The sequence below is a fragment of the Puntigrus tetrazona genome, chromosome 7, assembly GCF_018831695.1.
Source record: "Puntigrus tetrazona isolate hp1 chromosome 7, ASM1883169v1, whole genome shotgun sequence".
NCBI lineage: Eukaryota > Metazoa > Chordata > Actinopteri > Cypriniformes > Cyprinidae > Puntigrus > Puntigrus tetrazona.
In genome coordinates this window covers 26761438-26782833 of record NC_056705.1, presented here as the reverse complement: position 1 = coordinate 26782833, position 21396 = coordinate 26761438, and the positions used below count along the sequence as shown (strand labels likewise).

At 39.4% G+C, this 21396-nt stretch overlaps 2 protein-coding genes across 5 annotated transcripts in view; one reads left to right on the top strand and one right to left on the bottom strand.

The window, feature by feature from the left end:
- Positions 1–13873, top strand: part of si:ch211-186j3.6 (neural-cadherin) — a 188290-nt gene extending 174417 nt beyond the window's left edge. The window contains exons 29-33 of the mRNA XM_043244155.1: positions 85–349; positions 1714–1894; positions 2864–3108; positions 10564–10718; positions 11768–13873. Coding sequence (XP_043100090.1) covers positions 85–349; positions 1714–1894; positions 2864–3108; positions 10564–10718; positions 11768–12319 — 1398 coding nt within the window. The 3' untranslated portion in view covers positions 12320–13873. The remainder of the gene's footprint in view (positions 1–84; positions 350–1713; positions 1895–2863; positions 3109–10563; positions 10719–11767) is intronic.
- A 795-nt stretch (positions 13874–14668) lies between these two features.
- dpy19l3 (dpy-19 like C-mannosyltransferase 3) overlaps positions 14669–21396 on the bottom strand; it is a 33487-nt gene continuing 26759 nt past the window's right edge. For all 4 annotated transcript variants that reach the window (XM_043244159.1, XM_043244157.1, XM_043244160.1 and 1 more), the window contains 2 exons: positions 18091–18249; positions 14669–16833 (listed from right to left, as the gene is read on the bottom strand). In XM_043244159.1, coding sequence (XP_043100094.1) covers positions 16645–16833; positions 18091–18249 — 348 coding nt within the window. In that variant the 3' untranslated portion in view covers positions 14669–16644. The remainder of the gene's footprint in view (positions 16834–18090; positions 18250–21396) is intronic.

Sequence of the window (21396 nt, the reverse complement as noted above, 5' to 3'; positions counted from 1 at the left end):
GATTGCTCAGATAATTTACTAAATTCTAAATGAGTTTATTCACTGAAACCATTCTCTCTCTTTATTTCTGTCCCACTTTCTCAGATCTATCAGGGTCTACTAAGTGTCTTCTACAACCTCGGTGATGGGGACTTCAACTTGACAATGCCCTCTTATCGTTTAGACAACGGAGAGTGGCATGACATTCACTTAGATCGGCATGACAATGAGTTGACCCTGCGTCTGGACGGTGGGGGAGGGCGGCGAGAGGTCACGGGTTCACCGAGTCGCAGTCGGGAGATTGTTATTGATCCCGCTGTGGTGATGCTGGGCAACTCATTCCCCTCAGGACACAACAAGAGCTTCCAAGGTATGGCACAGGTGTGCTCCTGAAGCTCACCTCTGTGGTGATACAAATCCCTGAGAATCGTATTTCCAATCTATGCTTTACTATACACTGTCATTCAAAAGAGAAATTCTAAGCAATATGCAATAAACAAACAAAAAAAAAACATCAGGACTGTGAGAAAATTAAAATAATAAATCACATATAATCTCTTTTTCATCTGTTTTCTTCAAAACAATAGCACAACAGATGCACATTTGCCTCCAGACCTGTCATAACTTGCTAACGACAAACAAGCTCAGGTGTCTCATTAAAGTGAGAAGAAACTGCTTGTTGAGACTGTCTTCACCTGCTTTAGCAATTGTTTTTAGCTTCTTTCCTGTTAATGTTCAAGGAAGTATGAGTAAAAAAAAAATACATTGCTGAGTGAAAGGTTAAGAAATGCTATTCTATATCCAATTTCTTTTTTTTTACCCTTTTCACTTGTATCTACATTAAGAGAAAACAAACCTGGCAAAAATGATGAAAGTGGAAAATATGCGTACCACACTACTCAAAGTTCTATACTTTCAAAGCAGCACCAAATACAGCTCCTGATTGTTAATTCTCATTGGCTGGCGTCTCGGAGTTGATTAGCAGTCTGTCCAGAGCTTTTTGCAATTGGTTACAATAAATGAAATGGAGCCAATATGTCAAAGCGTGCATGGTGAGCTGTGGACTACTCCAATAAACACTGTAGCATGACATTTTGAGCTAACAAAAATGCTGCGTCCCATGGCCTGAAAAATCCAATCACTGAGTTATATCAGAGTACTGTGAAGTAGACTGCCGTTTTACCGCTAATCCAATTTAACTTCAGTCAGAGAAAGGACTTAGCCAGCACATGCGTACATCAAGTAGACGAATCTGTTCAGCTTTATCAGCTAATTCATACAGCAGTTCCTCTATCTGTCATGATTACACACTATTGTATTGGCAATAATGAAAAATTAATAGGAACGATTAATTCATAATAGCCTCAAATGCACCTTCAGTGTAGCGAGGCAATATAGCTAGCATAAAAACTGACAACGGGAGGGAAGGGAGACAATGACATGTGACATGAAAGGGAAGAGGAGGTGGAATAGTTCCCTGTGCGCAGGCACGCTGGTTAGCCTGAGGCACACACTTTGTGTGTTTATTAAATGGACTCTAAAAGCACTTTTCTTAAAAGCTCAGAATATGAGTAGATCATGTTGAGCTCAGTTTATCTGTGTGTGTGTGTGTGTATGTGTGAACAAGCAAGTGTATGTTATGTAGGTGTAAGAGGAGAATTCACACTCTATGCTATATTTATACTGTAAAATGAAATATGTTGGCTATTGTTTTGTTTTTCCTTATTGGCACAGGCTGTATGCGGGACCTGAGACTCAATGGGCGGTTTATTCCTCTGGACGGTCAGGCCAGGGAGGGGGTGTCCTTGGTCAGTTCTCAAGGCGTGTCTCTGGGTTGTTCTTCTGACTCCTGCCGGAAAAACCAATGTAGTCCCCCCTTTACTTGCGTGGACCTGTGGAGAATCCATGAATGCAGGTACAAAAATACACAAAAGTTTATAAGTTTACGTACACCTTGCAGAATGTTTTTTATTTTACCTAAATAATGTGGCTCATACAAAATGCGTGTTCTTTTCATGTACCATCCTAAATAGAATATTGCACTTAATAGATGTGTGCATATAGTGCATAAGACAAAATAATAGTTTAATTTATTTTTTTTTAAAATGACCCTGTTCAAAAGTTTACAATGCCTTTTTGTTCTTTTGTTTCGCAATGGTTATTCTTTAGTCACCTGCTTGTCCCCGCTGTTCTTTAGAAAAATCTTTTCACACTCAACTTTTACGAAAACTTTTGTTCACTGATGTGCAAAAAAGGGTTTAAAATATGGGATGGGGGGTAACTTAAAAAAAAAAAAAAATCTGATCTAATCTCCTCTGTGTAAGAAACACGCAGTAGGTGCTCCACTTAGTCAAGCCTTAAGCACTTTGGCGCTGGGGTTGTGTGTCAATACACCTCAGTCAAAGGCAGATACACAGACATGATATCACCCCAGACCTATCCACTGTCCGCTCTGACTGTGAGTGTGTATTGATTGTGTCTATGATTGTATGTTGTTGTTTGTCTACAGGAATTACCTCTTGCCGATAGTTTTATAAGCACGCTCGGTGCCGGTCACATTGGATTTCCGCACTGTGTGCATTTGTGTTTTCTCTTGAGATTTTTAGTCACATACTCAGTCGATTTTTTTTCTTTCAGTGCTCTGTTTCTACACTGATCCCCTCGGAAAGGAAAAAATCAGTGTGTGATCTCATCGGCAGCAAAATTATTTAATCATTAAAAAAACCTTTTATTTTAGTACTGTTTTCCCCGTATTTAATTATATCTCTTTTTTATCTCCTCTAATTTTTGTACCACTAGCAGCTCCAAATGATGTCATCAGTAACTCAGTTACATCATATATTACCATTTGATTAATGCTTTTCTCTGTCTCCTTCAATCGCAGGTGTCCCCCGGGTCACATGGTCAAAGCGAACTCCACTGGTAAATTCTGCGTGTACACGCTCTGCGCCAGCCGTCCGTGTCACAGGGGCACTTGTGTGGCACAGTCCCCATCCAAATTCACATGCCACTGTCCAGAGGGCTACCGCGGCCGGCACTGTGAAGTGACACTGGCCATCTACAGAGACGACGTGGGCCTCAGTTTCAGCTCCCTCTTCGCCATATGCATCTGCTTTATGGCCCTACTAGGTATTTATCTTCAGCATGTCCTCTTCAATACAAAAAAAAACACTTATTCACCTTCATAATATTAGCGACATGTGGTTAGTTTCTCAGAAGCATCTTTAGTTCTTTGGAACTTGTGATTATAGTTTCTTTTGGGATACGGGTATTTGGAATTTTTCTTTGATTTATGATTTTGAATCTAAATGATTCCCCCCATGTTATTTAATAGGCCTATATTTAAAATCGGAGACTAATAATATTAATTTTTGTTATAATACCAGTGCTTTATTGGTGTCGCTACACTGATGAATGGGAGACATATTAAGAATGAGCTAATCAGTAGCGCTACTGGAGAAATGTACAGTTTTAATGAACAGTTTAACTGCAAAAGCGCAGTTAATTACTTAATTTTATTTAATGATAATGTCTCTCTCTGTCAGAACCAGTTGTTGGTTTTCTGTGAAAAATTTGTTTTCAGTAAGGAGGTTTCAATTAATGGATCTGCTCAGTTTTTTTTTTCTTCCTCCTCTTCTGAACCTCATGTATTTTTAAAAACTTATTTTGATGGCTGGCACTTCAATATTCTTGCCCTATGATTATTGATATGCATTTATTCATATGAGTTCTCCTGCTTTTCCCATGTAGGAGCTGTTAGAGTTTGGTATATGGGTATATTTCATACATATGCCAAGGTTTCTGTCAATCGAGTTCCCATGTGTTGCATTTTACTAGCATTGTCTGACAGCGGTAAAGAACACAGTCTACATAATCAATGATCATGACTGCTGAAACTCGTATTAACTTCCCTCATTCTGACGTCCTCATCTGCCTGCATGGCTGCGCTCGGCGAGGCCAAAGGGAACCAAACAATCTTTTTCCTCCTCTCACAGTTTCGTTCCATTATAGATTTGACATGACCTTATTCATTCTCAGCTCCAGTTGCTTTTTAAAGTGTTAATTACTTGATTTGTAGGCACACATTGTGCTGTTTACCCAAGCCGGGCTGGAAATTGAGATCAATGCACTAGGGTTTTGGGCAGAATTTCAATGGAATTTCACGGGCTACTTAAACTGAATTTAAGTAGCCCGTGAGGTTTTTACCCCTAGCCCCACCCCTACCCCCTCACTTTTTTTTCTTCTTTGTTTTTCTGCATTCCGTCCTGCCGGTTTGGAACGATTCCAAACGGAGACAAGCAGCGAGCCAGAGAAATATAGTTCTCTCTGCCATATGAAAGGCTTCGGCATAGCATTTACAAGATTTTTTTTTCTTCCTGTAAGGTGGTTAATAGGTTTAGCACACCATGCGAACGCTACGCCTCCACCTGACCAATCAGTACTCCCTGTTCCCCACTAAAAAACAGCCCCTCGCTGGCTAACATATCATAAACAGCAAAGAGAGAAAAAGTCCATCCGTCAAACTCCAGGAGCAGATAATAGGAAAATGTGGCGTAATGGCTCTGAACGGGATTTTGAGGGGTTTATTTTGCTATTGTGGTACGGTTACACAACAACAATGTCCTAAAAATGGAAACATTTTACCTTTGTGTTTATCACGTACAGACAACAATGCTGTGAAGAGATCAACGTTCACATGAATCCGTGAAAACAACTTAAAACACTGTATTATGCATGCCAGGCCTGTGGTGATGTACACGAACACGTAACCTGTACTCGCTTGACGTCACTGTTTTTGTTTACACTCAGACAATAATGGAGTCATTTTCTAAAACTTGCACTTTGAAACCCGTTTTCAAAAGTTGGCATTTTCAGGTCCCCGAATCTTCATTGCCATGTAAATGAACAGTCAAAATACATAAAAAGCTTTTCATTTTTTGTTGTGTAAATCGCCCCTAAGAGATTATGTGACTGTTATGCTCTGTACCTGTTCATTTACAAATCACAAGAGAGTTTAACACTGCATACTGACTCGGTACAATGATCATAATTCAGTGCAGCGTGCCGTCCAGAAAACCCACAGTGGAGAGGCATCACTTGTCCTCTATTACACCTGGATTGTCAAGTATCTTTCTACAGCAGAGCTGATATGCAGATTTGACATTCACACAGTGTAGATGCTCACCTGCGGGAATAACCACCCATCATAACTTCAAAAGATGGACTTGAATGATTATGGTTTATAGTGCTCTTTGACAATCTCTCTCTCTGTGACTCTCCTGGGATCCTTTTTTAATGTCTGTGTGAAAAGTTTCTTTCAGTTAAGACACTCTCAGCAAAGTGTCAGTACCCCTATCTCCATTTTCTATGCATTTAGGTGATATCTGCTCTGAGACTTTATATACCTTCATTTAGATCTCAAGACTTTCCTCATTCAACTAAACCGAGTCTGTCAAATTTTGTCCTTTTATTTTCCATTCTCATTTTCCTAACCATTAACCATGATGTCACAATGTGCTTTAAAACTGCCACAAAGTTGAAATAATTTGCATTGCAGTTGTCATTTTGGGTGTCCAAAACCAGTTTTAGGCGTGCATATTAATAATGGTTTTAATAGCTTGTGATTGTGTCACTTTTGAAAGAATGATTTTTGAGAAAATGCATACAGGACGTCACGTCACACACATACAGATCTGCCATGTACTTTATGCAAGACTTATTTAGTAAAGCACTTGAAAGCTATACAGATATACTGTCAGAAAGTAAAGGGATAATTACAGTATTTTTTCAAAGTAAATGCGAATTATATCTCATTAGTTTTTTTAACCACAGTTTGAAGAAAAGTCATAATGTGAGGCGTTTGTTTAATTAGCCACCTAATGAATACAGCTGTCATGTTTTAATGTAAGAAAAGTGTCATGTCTTAAAATACAGAGCGCAATTTATTAACCTGAATTTCCTCGGTTACTCACAATAAATGAATTGCTCTGACTTGGCACTTTTTTTGTTTTGGAAATTACAAACCTAGCATCCAAAGTTTAACTAACAAATTTCCCTTTGATTTGACGTGCTGTTCTGAGTTGCAAATTAAACAAATTACAATTTACGGAGATGAACCATTTAAAATGCTGTTGAGTAACATCTTGTGTTTTTCCAAGCCTAAAGAGAATGAAGAAAACATTTGTTTTATATTAGAACTTTTCATCAGCTTCGATTGTTTTTAGGTTGAGCAAATTATGCTAATTGTTTGTCTTTACTAACAGTCACATAAATATTTCTGCTAATGCTGCCAGTTGATTAATAAAATACAAATTAATCACATATTTTCTGAAATTAATTGGGATTGTGACTAAACCCACCTAACGTTAACATTTTTAAATTTCCCTTTATACTGCAATAATTTCACATTTTATCTTTAAATTAATCCAGAAACAACTTAAAGACAGAATATTTTTAATATTTATTTAATGGTATCCAAGAGCGGAAGCTAGTATCATTTATACCAACACTATCAATAACTCTAGGAAATTGTTATTTTTCCCCTAATATTTAACTAGTGAGTGAAAGTTATTAAATATAGATGAATCCATAAGGCTACTAAAGTTAGTGTTTTCCTTCTTTTTCTTTTGTTCTTTGATTAACAGACATATAGTTTCTATTACTTTAAGAGCTGCCGCTGCCAAATGTGACGTAGATCATAGTTTTAAGCTTTAAATATGAAATCCTACAGGCTGCAGTGCTGCATGCAATTGAACAGCACACCTCTACGAGAACAGTATAACTGCTGATAGGACAGGAAAACTTTTTACTGACATAATATATGGCCAGAAACATCTCACCTGGCCGCAGTTCACTATTGTTCTACTGAGCGTCCCACACCACCCGTACCATTTCTGTGCTTGTTTGACTAGCACCTGGTGTCTGAGGTGAAATAGAGAGCACATCTGAAAAGTCTCCTGATTAATGTGGTTCTGACAATCTGCATAACAAAACAAAAAGAGACAGAAGCAGCAGTGGCCCCGCCCCGGTGTTAATTATTTTTTTATGCCTTTAACCTGGAAAAATTAACATGCTAATTTTAATGGCGCTAATTTAACATTTTCAATAAGATATTTTTTACTACCTCTTCGTGAAGTTATATCGTGGGGTCCTGTCAGTATGTGTAGTTGAGTTTAGGTTTTTTCTGTCATTGTGATGACAGCTGGGGCCTCATTTATAAAACGTGCGTTTAACTCATTTGTATAAAAACCGCCTTCGACGTGCAAAAGTGCATAGTCACGCCATGGTCTAAGCAGACGTACACACTTTTTTTATTGTCGGAGTATTGCAGGTATTTGAAAATGTTAACTGTTGTTGAAGCTCGCTGCTTCAAATTATGACGATTGGGGATATTTTATGTGAATGATATTAATTAGTATGTATGTGCAAGTTCTGTTTATACGTTCATTCCATGAATCATGATCATCAAATTTAGGACGGTGCCTACGCAACATTTTATAAATGAGGCCCCTGGTCCATAATGTAGGCAAATCCAGACAGACACAAATTCAAGTCAGTGCAAAGTTGCTGGATTTTTTTGGATCTTCTGTTGAGGCTTCAGGGCATTGAAGGCCAAGTAGTGGTGAGCTTCAAAAGTGAAGTGTGTGCGTGTATGTAAATGAGGAAATAGCACGTAACCTTCATTATTATTAACATCTTTCTTTGGTGTACTTGTGTAGATTGGTTCATGTGATGATAGCAGTAAATGTCAGTATCATATGCTGAAGGTGAAAAGTGTCGACAGACGCATTAAATGGCGAGTGTTTCCAGAAATGTTGAATGTAAGTGTAAAAAGGGGGTGGTCATCACATGGTTTCATATATTTCAGATTCTGATTATGCATTTACAACCACATTTTACTGTGTATCGGGTGTGATCGTATAAAAAAATAATTGATGGGATATTGTTTATTAAATGAGAAAAAAAAGATAGTGAGACTGCAACTTTCATAGTCAGCGTTATACTCTGACTGTTTTTTTTTATTTTACTGACTTCTAATAATTATCCGCCACTTTGACAAAGTGGGTTGTTAATGTTCCGTCATGCTCTATTTTTATATGTAGCGCAATCTTTGTATTACAAATTACTTGTATGCAGATTATCTAATGTGGTTAGAAAAATAGCGTCGAATAGAAAGAGAACAGAAACATAAGAAAAGCGGAGTAAAGTTTTCACATGTGGTCTGAGGTCAGGACTCCTGAGGTTTGAGTGACTGGAGAGTTATCTGATTAGTTCATAAATTACCCCCAAATTGTGGCAAAGATAGTTTAAAATATAGAGGAGATCATGCAAATGAAAACGGAGAGACCCACAATGCAAAATATTGTCTGTAGAGCATTGAGTAACTCATTTTTAGTTTCCTGATTTATCTTTTCTTTCACTTGCCTTTACAGCCTTCTCATCTTTTGTGATTTTCTGTATAGTAAAAGAAATTTAGTGCTGCTTTTGGAGAGTGTCAATGCTATTAAATTAATAATCGTATATATAAAATGGATGAACAATGCGTTTCATTTAATAAAACCAAATGCTTTGCCTAGGCATTGATTTATTGTGTTTTCCTTGAGAAACAATAAATTTAATGACCATGAGAAATCATCATTAATGTGTTCTGTTCCAGTGTTTATCAGAAACCTTGATAGATATTTAAACAGCTCTATTCAGGCTTATATGCGAAGAGCTTGAAGAGAAAAAAAAATGTTTTCTTCACTTGGCTAAAGGTCTGTTATCTTTAGAATTTCACATTGAGGCATGAGTTCATTCCATTGCAGGAACAGAAGAGACGCCTGAATGTCTTTCTATATTGCAGTGTTTATCATCTCTGCTGTGGAGATTAGGATGCTGGGCTGGTCTTAGGTGTCCTGAGAGGGGTCTGAAGGGTCAGATTGGAGGGTCATGTGATCGATGAAGCAGGCAGCGAGGAGACAGAACGCTTGTCTGGAATCAGATGAAGAAGCTTCTCACTCAATATCAACCACACAAGATGCATTCAAAAAATTACTGTGAGAAGTTACACTGTTGAAGAGACAGAAATAGATTGAGAGGGAGCAAAGCAACGTTTAGGTCGTTTTTAAGGCATATTAATGAAGACGACAATTTTTAGACAGAAATGGCAATTAAATGAGTCACATTTGGCAATGAATAAAAAAAGATAAAATTATATAAATTTCAGCCTTTTTCCTCATACAGTGCCTGGACAGCCTGACAGTTTAATAATGGTCTTGCAAGACTTGTAAGTGTGTAAGTGTGAAATATTTTTCAGTGTTTTTTTTGTCATGTTTTTACACAAGTTCTGTATAGCACACATATGCCACAGTTGTCTGAAGCCATTTTTTTTCACAAATGATCTCAGTTTGATAGACACACTCCGTATGGCTTTCTGCACATCTTGTCATCATCTTCTACAAAGCTTGACAAAACTATGCAACAACACATGCCATATGTCAGAACAGAAACGGTCTTCCTTCACCAAGAATACTTTTTCTGTTTGCAAATTAGACATTTCATGAAACAGTTAGGGTGCATTTGATTACGGAGACTCTCCGACCTCACAATTGAAATCTTGAACTCAGTTCATTGCATTGATTGGAGGACAAAACCGAGCTAAAAATGTCTTTTCACTAGAAGTATCTGCCTTTCTTTAGTGGTGACACGGCGTGACAAATCTTTAAAAAGAGCAGATATTTGATGTGCATCTCGGTGTGGCACGGTTACTAGCTAGGATTGAGATTGTGGGGTGTCAAAGTGCGATTTTCAGTCTGTTGAGAGGTATCGGTGTGGAATTGTGCTGCGAGGCTTTCAGTTAAGTGCACAAATCCTTTAGATTAATCCAAAAGCAGTTATCAAGCTCTGACAAGGCCATTATGAGACCTTCTCACAGAAATAGTGCTTTTCTCTGCCTCTTTATGGTCCCTTCGCCACATGTCAGGTTCTCGTGTCTTGGCGACTTGAAAGTCTAAAATTGGAATTATTTACGAGGTCAACCTTAAAACACGTTGCAATACACGCATATTATCCCTGCTGAGGTAATAAAGTGGAAGCAATAGAAGGAAGGGAAAAAGAGAATCTTAAAAGATCTGAAGATTGAAAGAGATGAAACACAAAAGGCAAGCACACAAAAGAAGAAGGTAAATGGAGCAGAGATCTGAATCGAAAAGAGAGAGATAGAGAGAATAGAGTGTTGGCAGATTGAAGTGTACTGGGCATTCGATAGCAAGATAATATACTCTAAAGGTCAGAGTGGTGCCAAGCAGGATTGATTCAGCGAGCTATACTTGACACGAGCCTCAGTGCTCACTGAAATAATGTGTCTGTGGCAAATCAAGGCCACGTCTACAAAGTCATCATGCTGACATCAAGCCACCTTAGTGCCAGGGAAGCACAACCTGCAGGACGCTCCAGGCGATGTGCTTTCACAGGCTGGCTCGCCTAAAAGCAGTTCAGCCCGATCTGGGAACAGGGTCAGCGTTTCCTGCAGATTGTAATAGGCTAAAGTGATCCTTGATCAGACCGATCAAGGTAATTCTACCACTTTCTGTTTCCCCGCAGTGCTGCTGTTGGGGATTTTCCTGTACACACGTTGGAGGAGCTATAAGGGGCTGAAGGAGGGGGTATATCACGTGTCTGCGCACCATGACGGATGGGAGGACATTCGAGAGAACGTGCTCAACTACGACGAGGAGGGCGGTGGGGAGGAGGATCAGGTGAGCGCATGACTTCTGTTTCAAAATTGATTTCAGATCACAGGTCAGAGAATCCGATGCCTGCTTCCGACACAAGAGGACGAGAGAGCGCTCAAAGTTACTATGACAACTTGTACAGGTTGTCATGCTTCCCCGTCACAGCGAGGCACCCTTGTCAGTTTGTCTCTATGACAACCTCTAACATTTAAAAAATGCACTCTGATGCCGATGACAAGTGGCTTTGGTGAACGCAGAGAGAAAATGTGACAACTCGTTTTTTCTAAATGTGGCTTTTTATTTCAAGAAACCCACCAAACAAGAGGTTTGATGTAACAGCCCGCTCCTGTAATCTGTCTAAAGTATGTGGGTGTAGATATGTTGCAGGATCTTTTATTCTCATATCTGCTGTGCATAAAATCCTGTTACATGATTATCAGATGCATAGTGGTGCTCTGATCCTCTCCATCTGATGAGGCTTCACACATCTTCCTCATCATGTAATCAATTACGCCCACACCCGTGTCACCCACACCTCCCTCTCTGTCTCTCTTTCTCCTCCTCCTCTTCGTCTATTTTTTCCTCGAGGGGCATTATATGTTTTTCTTCCTCCCCCGAGAGCTGCACCGCTAAATAACGAGAGGAATCATCCTCAGTGGAATGGGATTAATGTTGATGCTCAATGGGAGAAGGGGACCGGTGTCTTGTTTTGTTGCTTTGACTGAGTGTGTAATGCCAGGCTGTGCTCCTCACTACGTCTGTCAGGATTCTTCCTCTCAGGTGCAGGAAGACTCACACAAAGGTGTTAATCAGAATGCGGCGTTAGCAGCTTGAATCCGGATTAATGCCATTAACAGTTTGGGGGATAATAAATTACGTGATGAAGAAGTACAGACAAGCAGCTTATTTTGTCAGTGAGCTCGGCCTTATTAGTCGTAGCAGTTTTTGTGGCAGACGTTGTTGCTATTACACCAGTTCCTAAACGTAATGGCACGTTATGTAACGCTAATGATCTTGTTATTTGTCAGCGCTTTATGCATTTCATTTTCTCCCTCTCCCGCTCTCTATTTCAGAATGCCTATGACATGGCAGAGCTCCAGAAGTCTCTGCAGCCCAGCCCGGCCCAGTCGGTGCAGTACAGCCGGTCGCGAGCCATCCACCACCACCACCCTCCTTCCCAGCAGCAGCAGCAACACTTTTGCCAGCCTGACCCCCCCTCCAGAGCGGGCACAGCCACCACCACCACCTCCTCCATCTCATCGGGAGGAGCCACTATCCGTAGGGATGTACCCCCCTGCCACTCTCCGGCTCAAGGCCAGACTGCAAATCCTAGCCGAGCAGCCCAGCTGGCCCGCAAGAGCTTGTCGTTCTCCAGTCAGGACCTGGCCCGCTACCTGTGTGAAATTATCCGTGATGCCGACCAGCACCCGGAGACAGCGCCCTTCGACTCTCTGCAGGTCTTCTCTACTGAGGGGGGCGGCTCGCTGGCCGGGTCACTGAGTTCCTTCAGCTCCGCTGGGCTGGAAGAGGGAACTGCGGCAGGTCACGAGTGTTTGAAAGAGTGGGGGCCACGCTTTGAGAAGCTGAAAGCCCTCTACGAGCGGGCCGAGGGCAGCGACCTCTAAGGAACTGCCGGGAAGAGTTCCTGCAGCGCGAGGAGAGGAGGGAGACCACTAAAGACTTGTCTAAAAACCAGAGGGATTTTTCACTCGCCGAAAATTCCTATGCTTTGGCTTTCTCTGGATACATTACTTCATGCGAGACACCCCCTCTGCCTATGGAGGTGGGTGACATTTGGGACTCTCAAGGAGCAGCAAATGGGAAGTGCTAATCCAGGACACAGCAAGTTGTGGTCACGGCAGATTTTAAGCCCAGAACGGGCATCTTTATTAAAAGTGACTTGCGGATGACAATGATTTTAGTGGAACCATTCGTTGTCTTTGTGACCATCACTGGCGGAGTGCTTTGGACGTGTTCTATATGTCTGTATGGTCTATATGTTCTTAAAAGAAAGACAGGAAGAAAAACAAACTGCCAAAGGAAGGGGTTTGTCCTCCCTCACGGGCCGCATTCTGAAATCAGTTCGCCACTTGTTCTGTCAGGGTGGCCACTTGTGTTCATCAATCATAACTTCATACTTGGATACTGTTGATTTTTTTCTATTTGCTCAGCCCTCCGCTTAGATTCTATTCACTCGGATGCGAGGATGAAAGAGGCAGTCTGCGGGAAAAAAAGACCAATAAAAACTGAAGATGTGTGAAAAACACTGAGGAAAATGAAACAGAAAGCAGCCTTATTGTTTGGCATTTTAGGAGACATTCCTTGGGAATACAAATTGTGTCCTCTCTTTCTAGCCAAAAAGGAGAGAAGGAGCGGCTGGAATACAAATGTGGCTGAGGGACAAGGCTGAGTGGCTGGCATGAGATGGAAGTTCTCTGTAGCTGAAAACTATCGAAAACTCTCTTGGCTCTCACGCTTTGCTGAACGGTAGCAATCAGAGTCTGCCAAACTAAAGGATAGCCATTAAGACAAATGAACGAATGTGTGTGTTGTTCCATGCGATCAACTCAAACGTGATATCGAGCTCTGCTGGAGGAGCTTGCAGCACTGGAGTGAGCTTACAGTCCAGTTTCGTATTATTAACCAAACCAGCTTACCCGACTATATCGTCATTTCCTGTTCTACTATAAATAGCCCCCTTGTATCCCATCACATTAATCGGCACTGCAGTGAAAGAAATGGGCCTCGGCACCAGGTGCATTCAGGGAGTGGCGGGACAGCGGTTTCAGAACCTGAGCGCCTCCCATGTAACATGTCTAATGGGCTTGTGAACGCATGTGGCGAGGCTGCATGGGGTGAAGGAAAAGCAAGGCAAGCTTGTGTGTGCGCAAATGGAATAACTAAAAGTCTCCCCCCGTGAGGGCTCAAATGCCAACCTTGTATTTTATGCATTTTAAGGCAATGTTTTTGCCCTCCTTTTATCATTTCGGTTATTTATTTATTTATATTTTTTCCGGAGAATGCCGTATGTGGAGCATGACAGGCTGGCTGAGGAGAGTGGAGCGAGTAGGAGTGTGTTAAAAGACATCACAGTGTTAATCCTAATGTGAACTGATCGCTCACTGTCATGCTGTGAACCAAAGGATCATGGGAGTTGGAAAACTCGATGGAGAAGTCGTCACTCTTATTACGGATCTCAAAAAGTGCCAATATTTCCAAAGGCAGCAACAAGAGTATAAAAAAAGGTTTTCAAGTCGAAGCTAAGAAATATAGCTGGAAGTGCAATGCTTGCTATTTCATAGAGTTAAAAAGAGGCCAACGGGATTGGCGCTTGGAGTCATCCTTGTAAGGGGATTGGGGAGGATCCAGTGCGAGGTAAAGAGTATTCATGAATGAAGCATGATGGGCTCTGTCTTTGAATCACAGAAATCCTTATCTTACGAAACCAATTCCTCTGCAATTTTGAACCAAGGCCACCTGTTTATTTGTGTGGTGAATATATACAGTACTCTATTTTGTGAAACAATGTTTTTACCTCATTTGTGCATATCAAAACAAAGTAATTGCTTTTTAAAAATATATATATAAAGGGATCTAATTCTGTTTAAAGCCTGTTTTTTCATGTATTATTTAATCCTTCTTTAAGTTGGTAAAAGTATCTTGACATTTTGTATTTGCATCCTTTAAAATGTTTTTTTTTTCTTTCTCAATAAATGGAGTTCTTCTGTTACAGCTTCAATTATACTTGAATGCCACTGTTAAATACTGCTATATTCAAATGAAACAGCAGGGCTTTAAGTCTCTTGATGAATAAGTGGCCTATTTTATGTGGAAACGGCGCTGTAATTAGTTTGGGATAATGCAGAACATGAAACGAGAGTGGCCTAAAATCTATGACCTGTATTCAGCAAAATGCCTTTGTGATTGGACTTCAAATGACAGAAGTTCTTTTGTAGTAACAGATCCGCAGCATCCACCATACAAATCTGCTTTAATATAAAAATGGAAGCGAACACTGAACATCCAAAAACAAATCAACACTTTTGACACAAATGGGAACAATCCCTCTGCGTGAAATACCACAGTAACAAACTAGTGCAATGAACCGTACCAAACAACTCTTACAGTTAAACAATGTCAGCATATGAAATCAAAGCACACAGCTCCATAAAGATCATCGCCTGAGGAACAATGTGTTGTGACAGAGATGCTGTGTGAAGCAAAGGTTTACATGAAAGTCGTCTGACAGGTAAGATAACAACATGTTATAATACAATCACAGAATGTCACAGAGGAGCCCTCGTGCTACAAACCGAATTTGCAGAAAAGAAACACCATGTTTATCCTTAAACACTTTAAAGTTATTCAAAACGGATTTGTACCTCTGTACAAAGATATTCATCCAATATTCTGGGGAAGAAAAAACACAGCAGCAAAGATTGAAGGTAGGTAAATTTTGGTAGCACTTAAGGCCACTCATTTGAAGATCTTTTGAATGCATGAGTCGTTAGCGCAGCAGAGCTTATCCAAAAATGGAAAGGCACTTTCATACACTAAAGGCTCTTCCTTTAGAGCTCAAGAAGGAAAAATTAGCATCATAACATTGTTGACCGATCAATATTCTTTAACCACGTTTTAAAACGACTAAATTAATATTTCAACTGAACTACAACTTCACAATTTAGGAAATGCCATGGAATACGTCTAACCTTTAATAACATTTCAACTGTTATTCATCCTAAAACATACTAAATTTAAAGGGTTAGTTTACTCAAAAATGAAAATTAGCCTGTGTTTTATTTTTCGAAGTATCCTAGGAGTATGCGACTTTCTACTGTCAGACGAATCCAGTCAGCGTTATATAAAAATTTGTCCAGGTCTCTCTGAGCCTTTCCATGAAACTAAGCAGGCGTTTGTTGTATACACTTCAGAAGATAAAGTATGTGCATCCGTAATAAAACACGATAGTTTTTTTTTTCTTCTTCAATATATCTCAGATTAGATTCTTCTGAAAGAAGAAAGTCACATAAAACTAAGATGCTATGAAGTTTAGTAAAACAAAGCCTAATTTTCATTTTATGAGTGAACTAATCCTTTAATGCCCCTGCTTGTTTACAATGTCAAATGTCTAAACTCTTTTTAACCATATATAGTGTCCGTGATGGCCTCCTACTTACACAACTAATGCACAAAACATATACAGTAGAATCCAAAAGAATCCAACATAATTCACAATTTCTAGGTAAAAGTAGATTTCGTGACATTTATTCTTACAATTTATTCTTAGAAGTTTTTATGGCACTTTCTATATGCCCATGAATGAGGCTGGTTATTCAGATTATTTTTTTTTTTTGTTTTTACACAGCCGAACAGCTGGATGTGGCCCAACTTAACACCAGCCAACAGTTTGGCAGATTTAAAGACAACACTGCCACAGCCACTAATTACCCCAAACCGCTCTTGTGAATTCCAATTACAAAGCATTGTTACCCATTGCTATTTCCTCATTTCATTTTGTTAGAAGTGCGACAGGAATGAGGCTGTGAAAGCAGTTGTCGCGTCTTTAGTTCATATTGTGTGTGAAAGAGCATAAATGTGTGTTTGGTGGAAGGGCATGTGTCGAAAGCGATGCGATGATCAGAGAGAGAGAGAGAGTGAGGGGTGCGACAGACTGTGAGAAAAAAAGCTTTTCCCCCCGTCTCTCCACGTTAAACTTGAGCTCCTGTTGCGGCAGACCGGCTCAGAGCAGATTTACACACACAAACACGCACCAAATCATCTAGTGCGTGCTGGCTCAATCAGGCATCTCTCCAATCTCTCTCATGCACGCAGCCACACACACACACACACACACACACACACCTGCTACTATCACACACTCATTGAACATTCCAGGTGGGGGCGTTCACGTATCCAGTTAAGACGGGAGACTGCTGTTGAGGAATGAGCATTACGGACCGTTCTCAGTTTTGTTTTTCTTCTTGTGTTTCTTGAGTTTGTACACGTTAAATGTCTTGTTTTTGAACACTCGCGTGAAGAGGGTTGAATACGGAGGCATGTCGGTCTTAATGGCCTCACAAAACCGCGGGTGAGTCGCCGGGATGAGGTCCGGCTCATTTTCACCTGGGCCGTCCATGATCTGTAATAAAAACAAAACGGTTTTGAAATGGTGCTTCTTTTCCATGAGCTGATATTTCTCTACAGTGAAAAATAAAGGGCACAATCTCAGATGAAGAAGAGTCTCAGAAGCCTTCTTTTAAAGAGCATTCCACTTCTTTTTCTTTCAAATCTTGGAGAAATTGTGCCCTGAGGTTTTTTAAACATTTACTTTGAGATATATTCCCAAATTAACAGAAAGGCCTTGAAATGCTACTGTGAGATCATTTAAGCACCCAGAGATAGAAAGAACTACCACCCATGGGAGAGATCAGAGCGAAATCGAATAAATAAATAAATAAAAATATCCCACACAACACATGGCTGTTTCTGGGCCATCGGTATTGCACATACACTCCTTCTTTGGTAATTCTGTCTGCAATTAGCAAGCTTTAATTAAACCAGATAGGTTTAATCAAGGTTAAAATAACATATGCACACAGAACACGGTACAAGAGTGAATCTTATACAAACTGCTGGAGGCAGAATGAGGAAAGGAATCGGGTTGCATCAAACGAGTGAGTGAGCAAGGCTCTTTCACTGGCTGCTCGAAGTCGGATCAGAGGAGCAAGTGAGGCAAACTTCTGTGAGATCTTTCAAAGGCATGGCATTCACCTCAGACACATGAATGACAACCGCTGACAAGCTATTTTCAGCTGGAGCTTTTTGCCAGGATGTGGGGGGAGATGTTTTTTTTTTTTTTTATCCCAAAGCTGACGTGTGCACAGACATTACACAAAGCGTGGCAGCTTAGATGTTGGAAAATTTGCTTTTGTCAGATATTATGCACAACTGTAATCAACTACAAAGGAACAATCAAGCTACCCAAGCAAAAAAAAAAAAAAACCTCACTTAAGCTAGATTGCGCACGGGGTGAAACGTATTTAATAACTATGAGCTGTGGGTGAGCGAGAACAAGATGATGTGACAAAAAGAAAAATGTAAGCATCAACTTTACACAAAACAGTTATAGAAATTGTATGTGAGAAATGAAAACACCTCGGAGAGCTGAAGTCATTTCCAATATGAAAAATAATCAAGCAAGACCAGTGAGCTTAGCATCTAACCCAAATGATATTTGTTCACAGCCACGTGAAGGATTCGGTAAAGGGCAAAGTTGTTAGTTTTAGCTGCGGAGAAAAGTCTGGTTCTTGCGAAGAAACTTTCATTTAAATGGAATGAGAATGGTGTGTGTGTGTGTGTGTGTGGGCATGAACCGGAGATGCTGTGTGTGACCTACATGTCCGTTTGCCAGGTCGAGCAGGTCCCTCAGCCTGCAACCACGGCTGTGCCTGCGCTCATAGCAGATGCTGTCTTCCAGCACGATGTAGTCCGCTCCAACCGAATAGAGAACTTTATAAACCTCTTCAGCAGACCGACGCGCATAGATCTGATATACCTGCAGGGAACGAAAAAGGGCAAAGATGGGAGAAAGATACATATTAAGTGCTGTAGCTTAGAGGTTTAAGGCTGTAGATTCGTTGTGTGTGTGTGTGTGTGGTAAAAACACACTGCAAGGTGCTCCAGGAAAAAGTCTCTAAATGAAGGATAACAGGATCAAAGTGGTTTGAATGACCAACTATGATGAAAATCTATCGACTTTTCTTTCATTGGCTAAAAACGAGAAGAAAAAAACGCTAGGGAGGGACGCTTTAGGAAAAGATTTAACTAAAACTAATATTTCTGTATGGCAGGGAGGTTAGATACGCACCTTCGAAATTGTAAAGTACTACTTGGCAGCAGACACTTGCAGAATGTCTTATAAAACGAACAAACATTTCAGTGTCTCGGAGAAAGAGAAGAGCAGACATATGGATGAATCTGAAAAATTCTGTGAGGACTAGGAAGAGAACTTCACTGTTGTAAAAAAAATGGGAGAATATCAGATGTGTATCAGTATATTAGACCTGTGCATAAATTGACGGCAGTCTAGAAAAGTGAATTTAATTTAAGATTTCACAGCAGTTAAACCTGGCAATGTTCAACATGTGCTTTCTCTAGAATTTATAATGAGCTTAAAATGTATATAACCAAAACCATTAGAACTTAATATACTTAGCTAGACCAAAACTAGATTCAAATGAAAACAAGCCAGTAAAAACAGTGTCTTCAATCTAAAGACTATTGCTGTGACCAGAATTAACACTGATCCGGTAGAATAATAGTTTGGCACATGCTAATTATGTCACTGTCGGAAGGGACAAGCTGCAGAAATATCACTGATGGCGCTTATTAATAAACATGCTTTTAAACATTCATGCATAAAAAGGAGTTAAAACATGCTAGTATTTTTCCGGTCATTGTTGTAATAGATCAAGCTGACACGGCAAGCGGGAAAAAAATTATAGAGTAATGCAAACGCAGTTTTACGTACCATTAAATATATATTTACAGCATTTCAATTAATGGAGCAATATGGCAGTGTAATTGAGGATGCTATGTTAAGGTTTGACATTTGCGTATATCACATGGAGAAGCAGTTCAATGTGGCAGAAAGGCTGCGGTAAACTCAGTGGTAGGTTTCCGTGCCCTTTTTATTAGCAGATGTCGACAGACTATCACAACTAAAACTCATTTTCTCATGAGCCACAGATGCATACTAGAGAACAGAACACTCTGATGAAATCCATGGCAACCGACCAAACAACATTACTTTTACAAGAATCGCCAACCTAATAAGCCTCACAATAACACCGGAAAAATGAATTTTGGATTTACAATATATTTGCTGATATGATATATATAGGCACTTATGCACAATTTCCTAGACAAAATGCAAATAAATATAAAATATTATTTTGTATGGATGTAAAAAATCATCGCGTTGCCTTTATGTTGCATTTTGTCAAATGAGGCAATACGCACCTCACCACCTCAGTCTGATGAGAAAATAATCAACATTGCAAATATCAAATATTGTGCAACGTGAACTACAATAAATGTTGAAAGCAATATGCACTTTGCCTCCTTGAGCTCCTGATGCCACCTCTTGCTGTGACTATGTCTTTCTGTCAACTTGTTCTCATGCTCGTGATAGGTACACATCTCACCATCTCGGATATTATCACTTCATTATCATGTCATATACGAATTGAAAACAATAAAACACCATCACGACAAAGCCAGTTATTAACTAGCATTCAGCTTAGTTAAATTAAAGCAGCACGCTACTCTCAGCTATTTCATTTAAAACTAATTTAAAGCTCCACAGTAAGGAATAAAAAATACACGCAGTATATGCTTATTATGGTATTGTTGTTATTAGCGCTCTGTAGTACTTCTGTATGCATAATTGCATGAGCAAATTTGCTATTATATTCTGAAAACAAAAAATACGAATATGAAAGTAATTTAACGTAATCCTGTGCATTTCGAAGTTAAATTACAAAGTCATTCTTATTGCAAAATATCTGTAAATAAAAATTGATTAAAAGAATAAAATGTTTGGTAAAGAACTTGATGTAATTTGTATGTAGGATGGGTACAACGATTTGCCACTATTTTCTAACCATGACTTTTGAAAACTATAAAAAAAATAGCCCAAGCACAAAACGCATATTCAATTCAGTGAGCGGACATAGTTTTCGGCTAGTTTTTTCCATAATTATTATTTTTTTTAAATGATTTTACTCATTAGGATTTTTTTTTAAATGTCTTCATTAAAGAGTTATACGCCATGAACCAAACAAACCAGCTATGAAGAGAATCACAACAAGACAAATTCAATTTGAAGTAAAAAGTCTTTAAAAATCAAGGTACAAGAACTGTAATCCCATAAAGCGTTGGGAAGGACAATTTAAATTAAACAATGGAGAAATATAAAACCATGTATTTAAATATGTTGTAGAGAGATCATAAACACTCATTATTGTGTTGTTTTCACTATTGTAATTTCAGTCCTCTAAAAATCTCATCTGTTATCCAAGAAGAATACAGCATAACTGTATCGACAAGTTCAATAAATCGCTGAACTCCTATAGTTATTTTTCAAGAGATATGAAACAGTTTAAAAATGGATTCACAATGGACTTTCATATAAACATGCACAAAAAGTATAGTACTTTATAGTTCTTTATAGTTTAAAGTGTAAGGTCATTTCTTCAAGGTGCATCAAACTGAACTGGTACATTAATTTATATTTTGCTGTAATAAAACTCAAATGCAGAGGGGACTTCTTCGAGACTCTTCATTTTAAAGTCTTCGCATACCCTTGACACCTCTCGGCATGTCTTCATTTGGAGAACCTCTGCTTTAATGTACTGATTTGATGGGTAATCTAGGTCTTTCTGGTTAGATCAATTCTCATCTATTCTCTGAATGAAGGAAGAACAGTAGAGCAGGAGTATGGCCTTCCACCAACTGTTCAAATCCATATTTTCTTCCTCTACTCTCATGAACACATGAGAGAGTGAACACACTGTCATCTGATCATTACAAGTCCACTGGCTTTGAGCACTTCAACATTCTGCTTCTTAAACTCAAGCACTGAACCTACAGACAAATGCTCCACAGTGAAGACGATACAATCAAAATGATAGATATTATA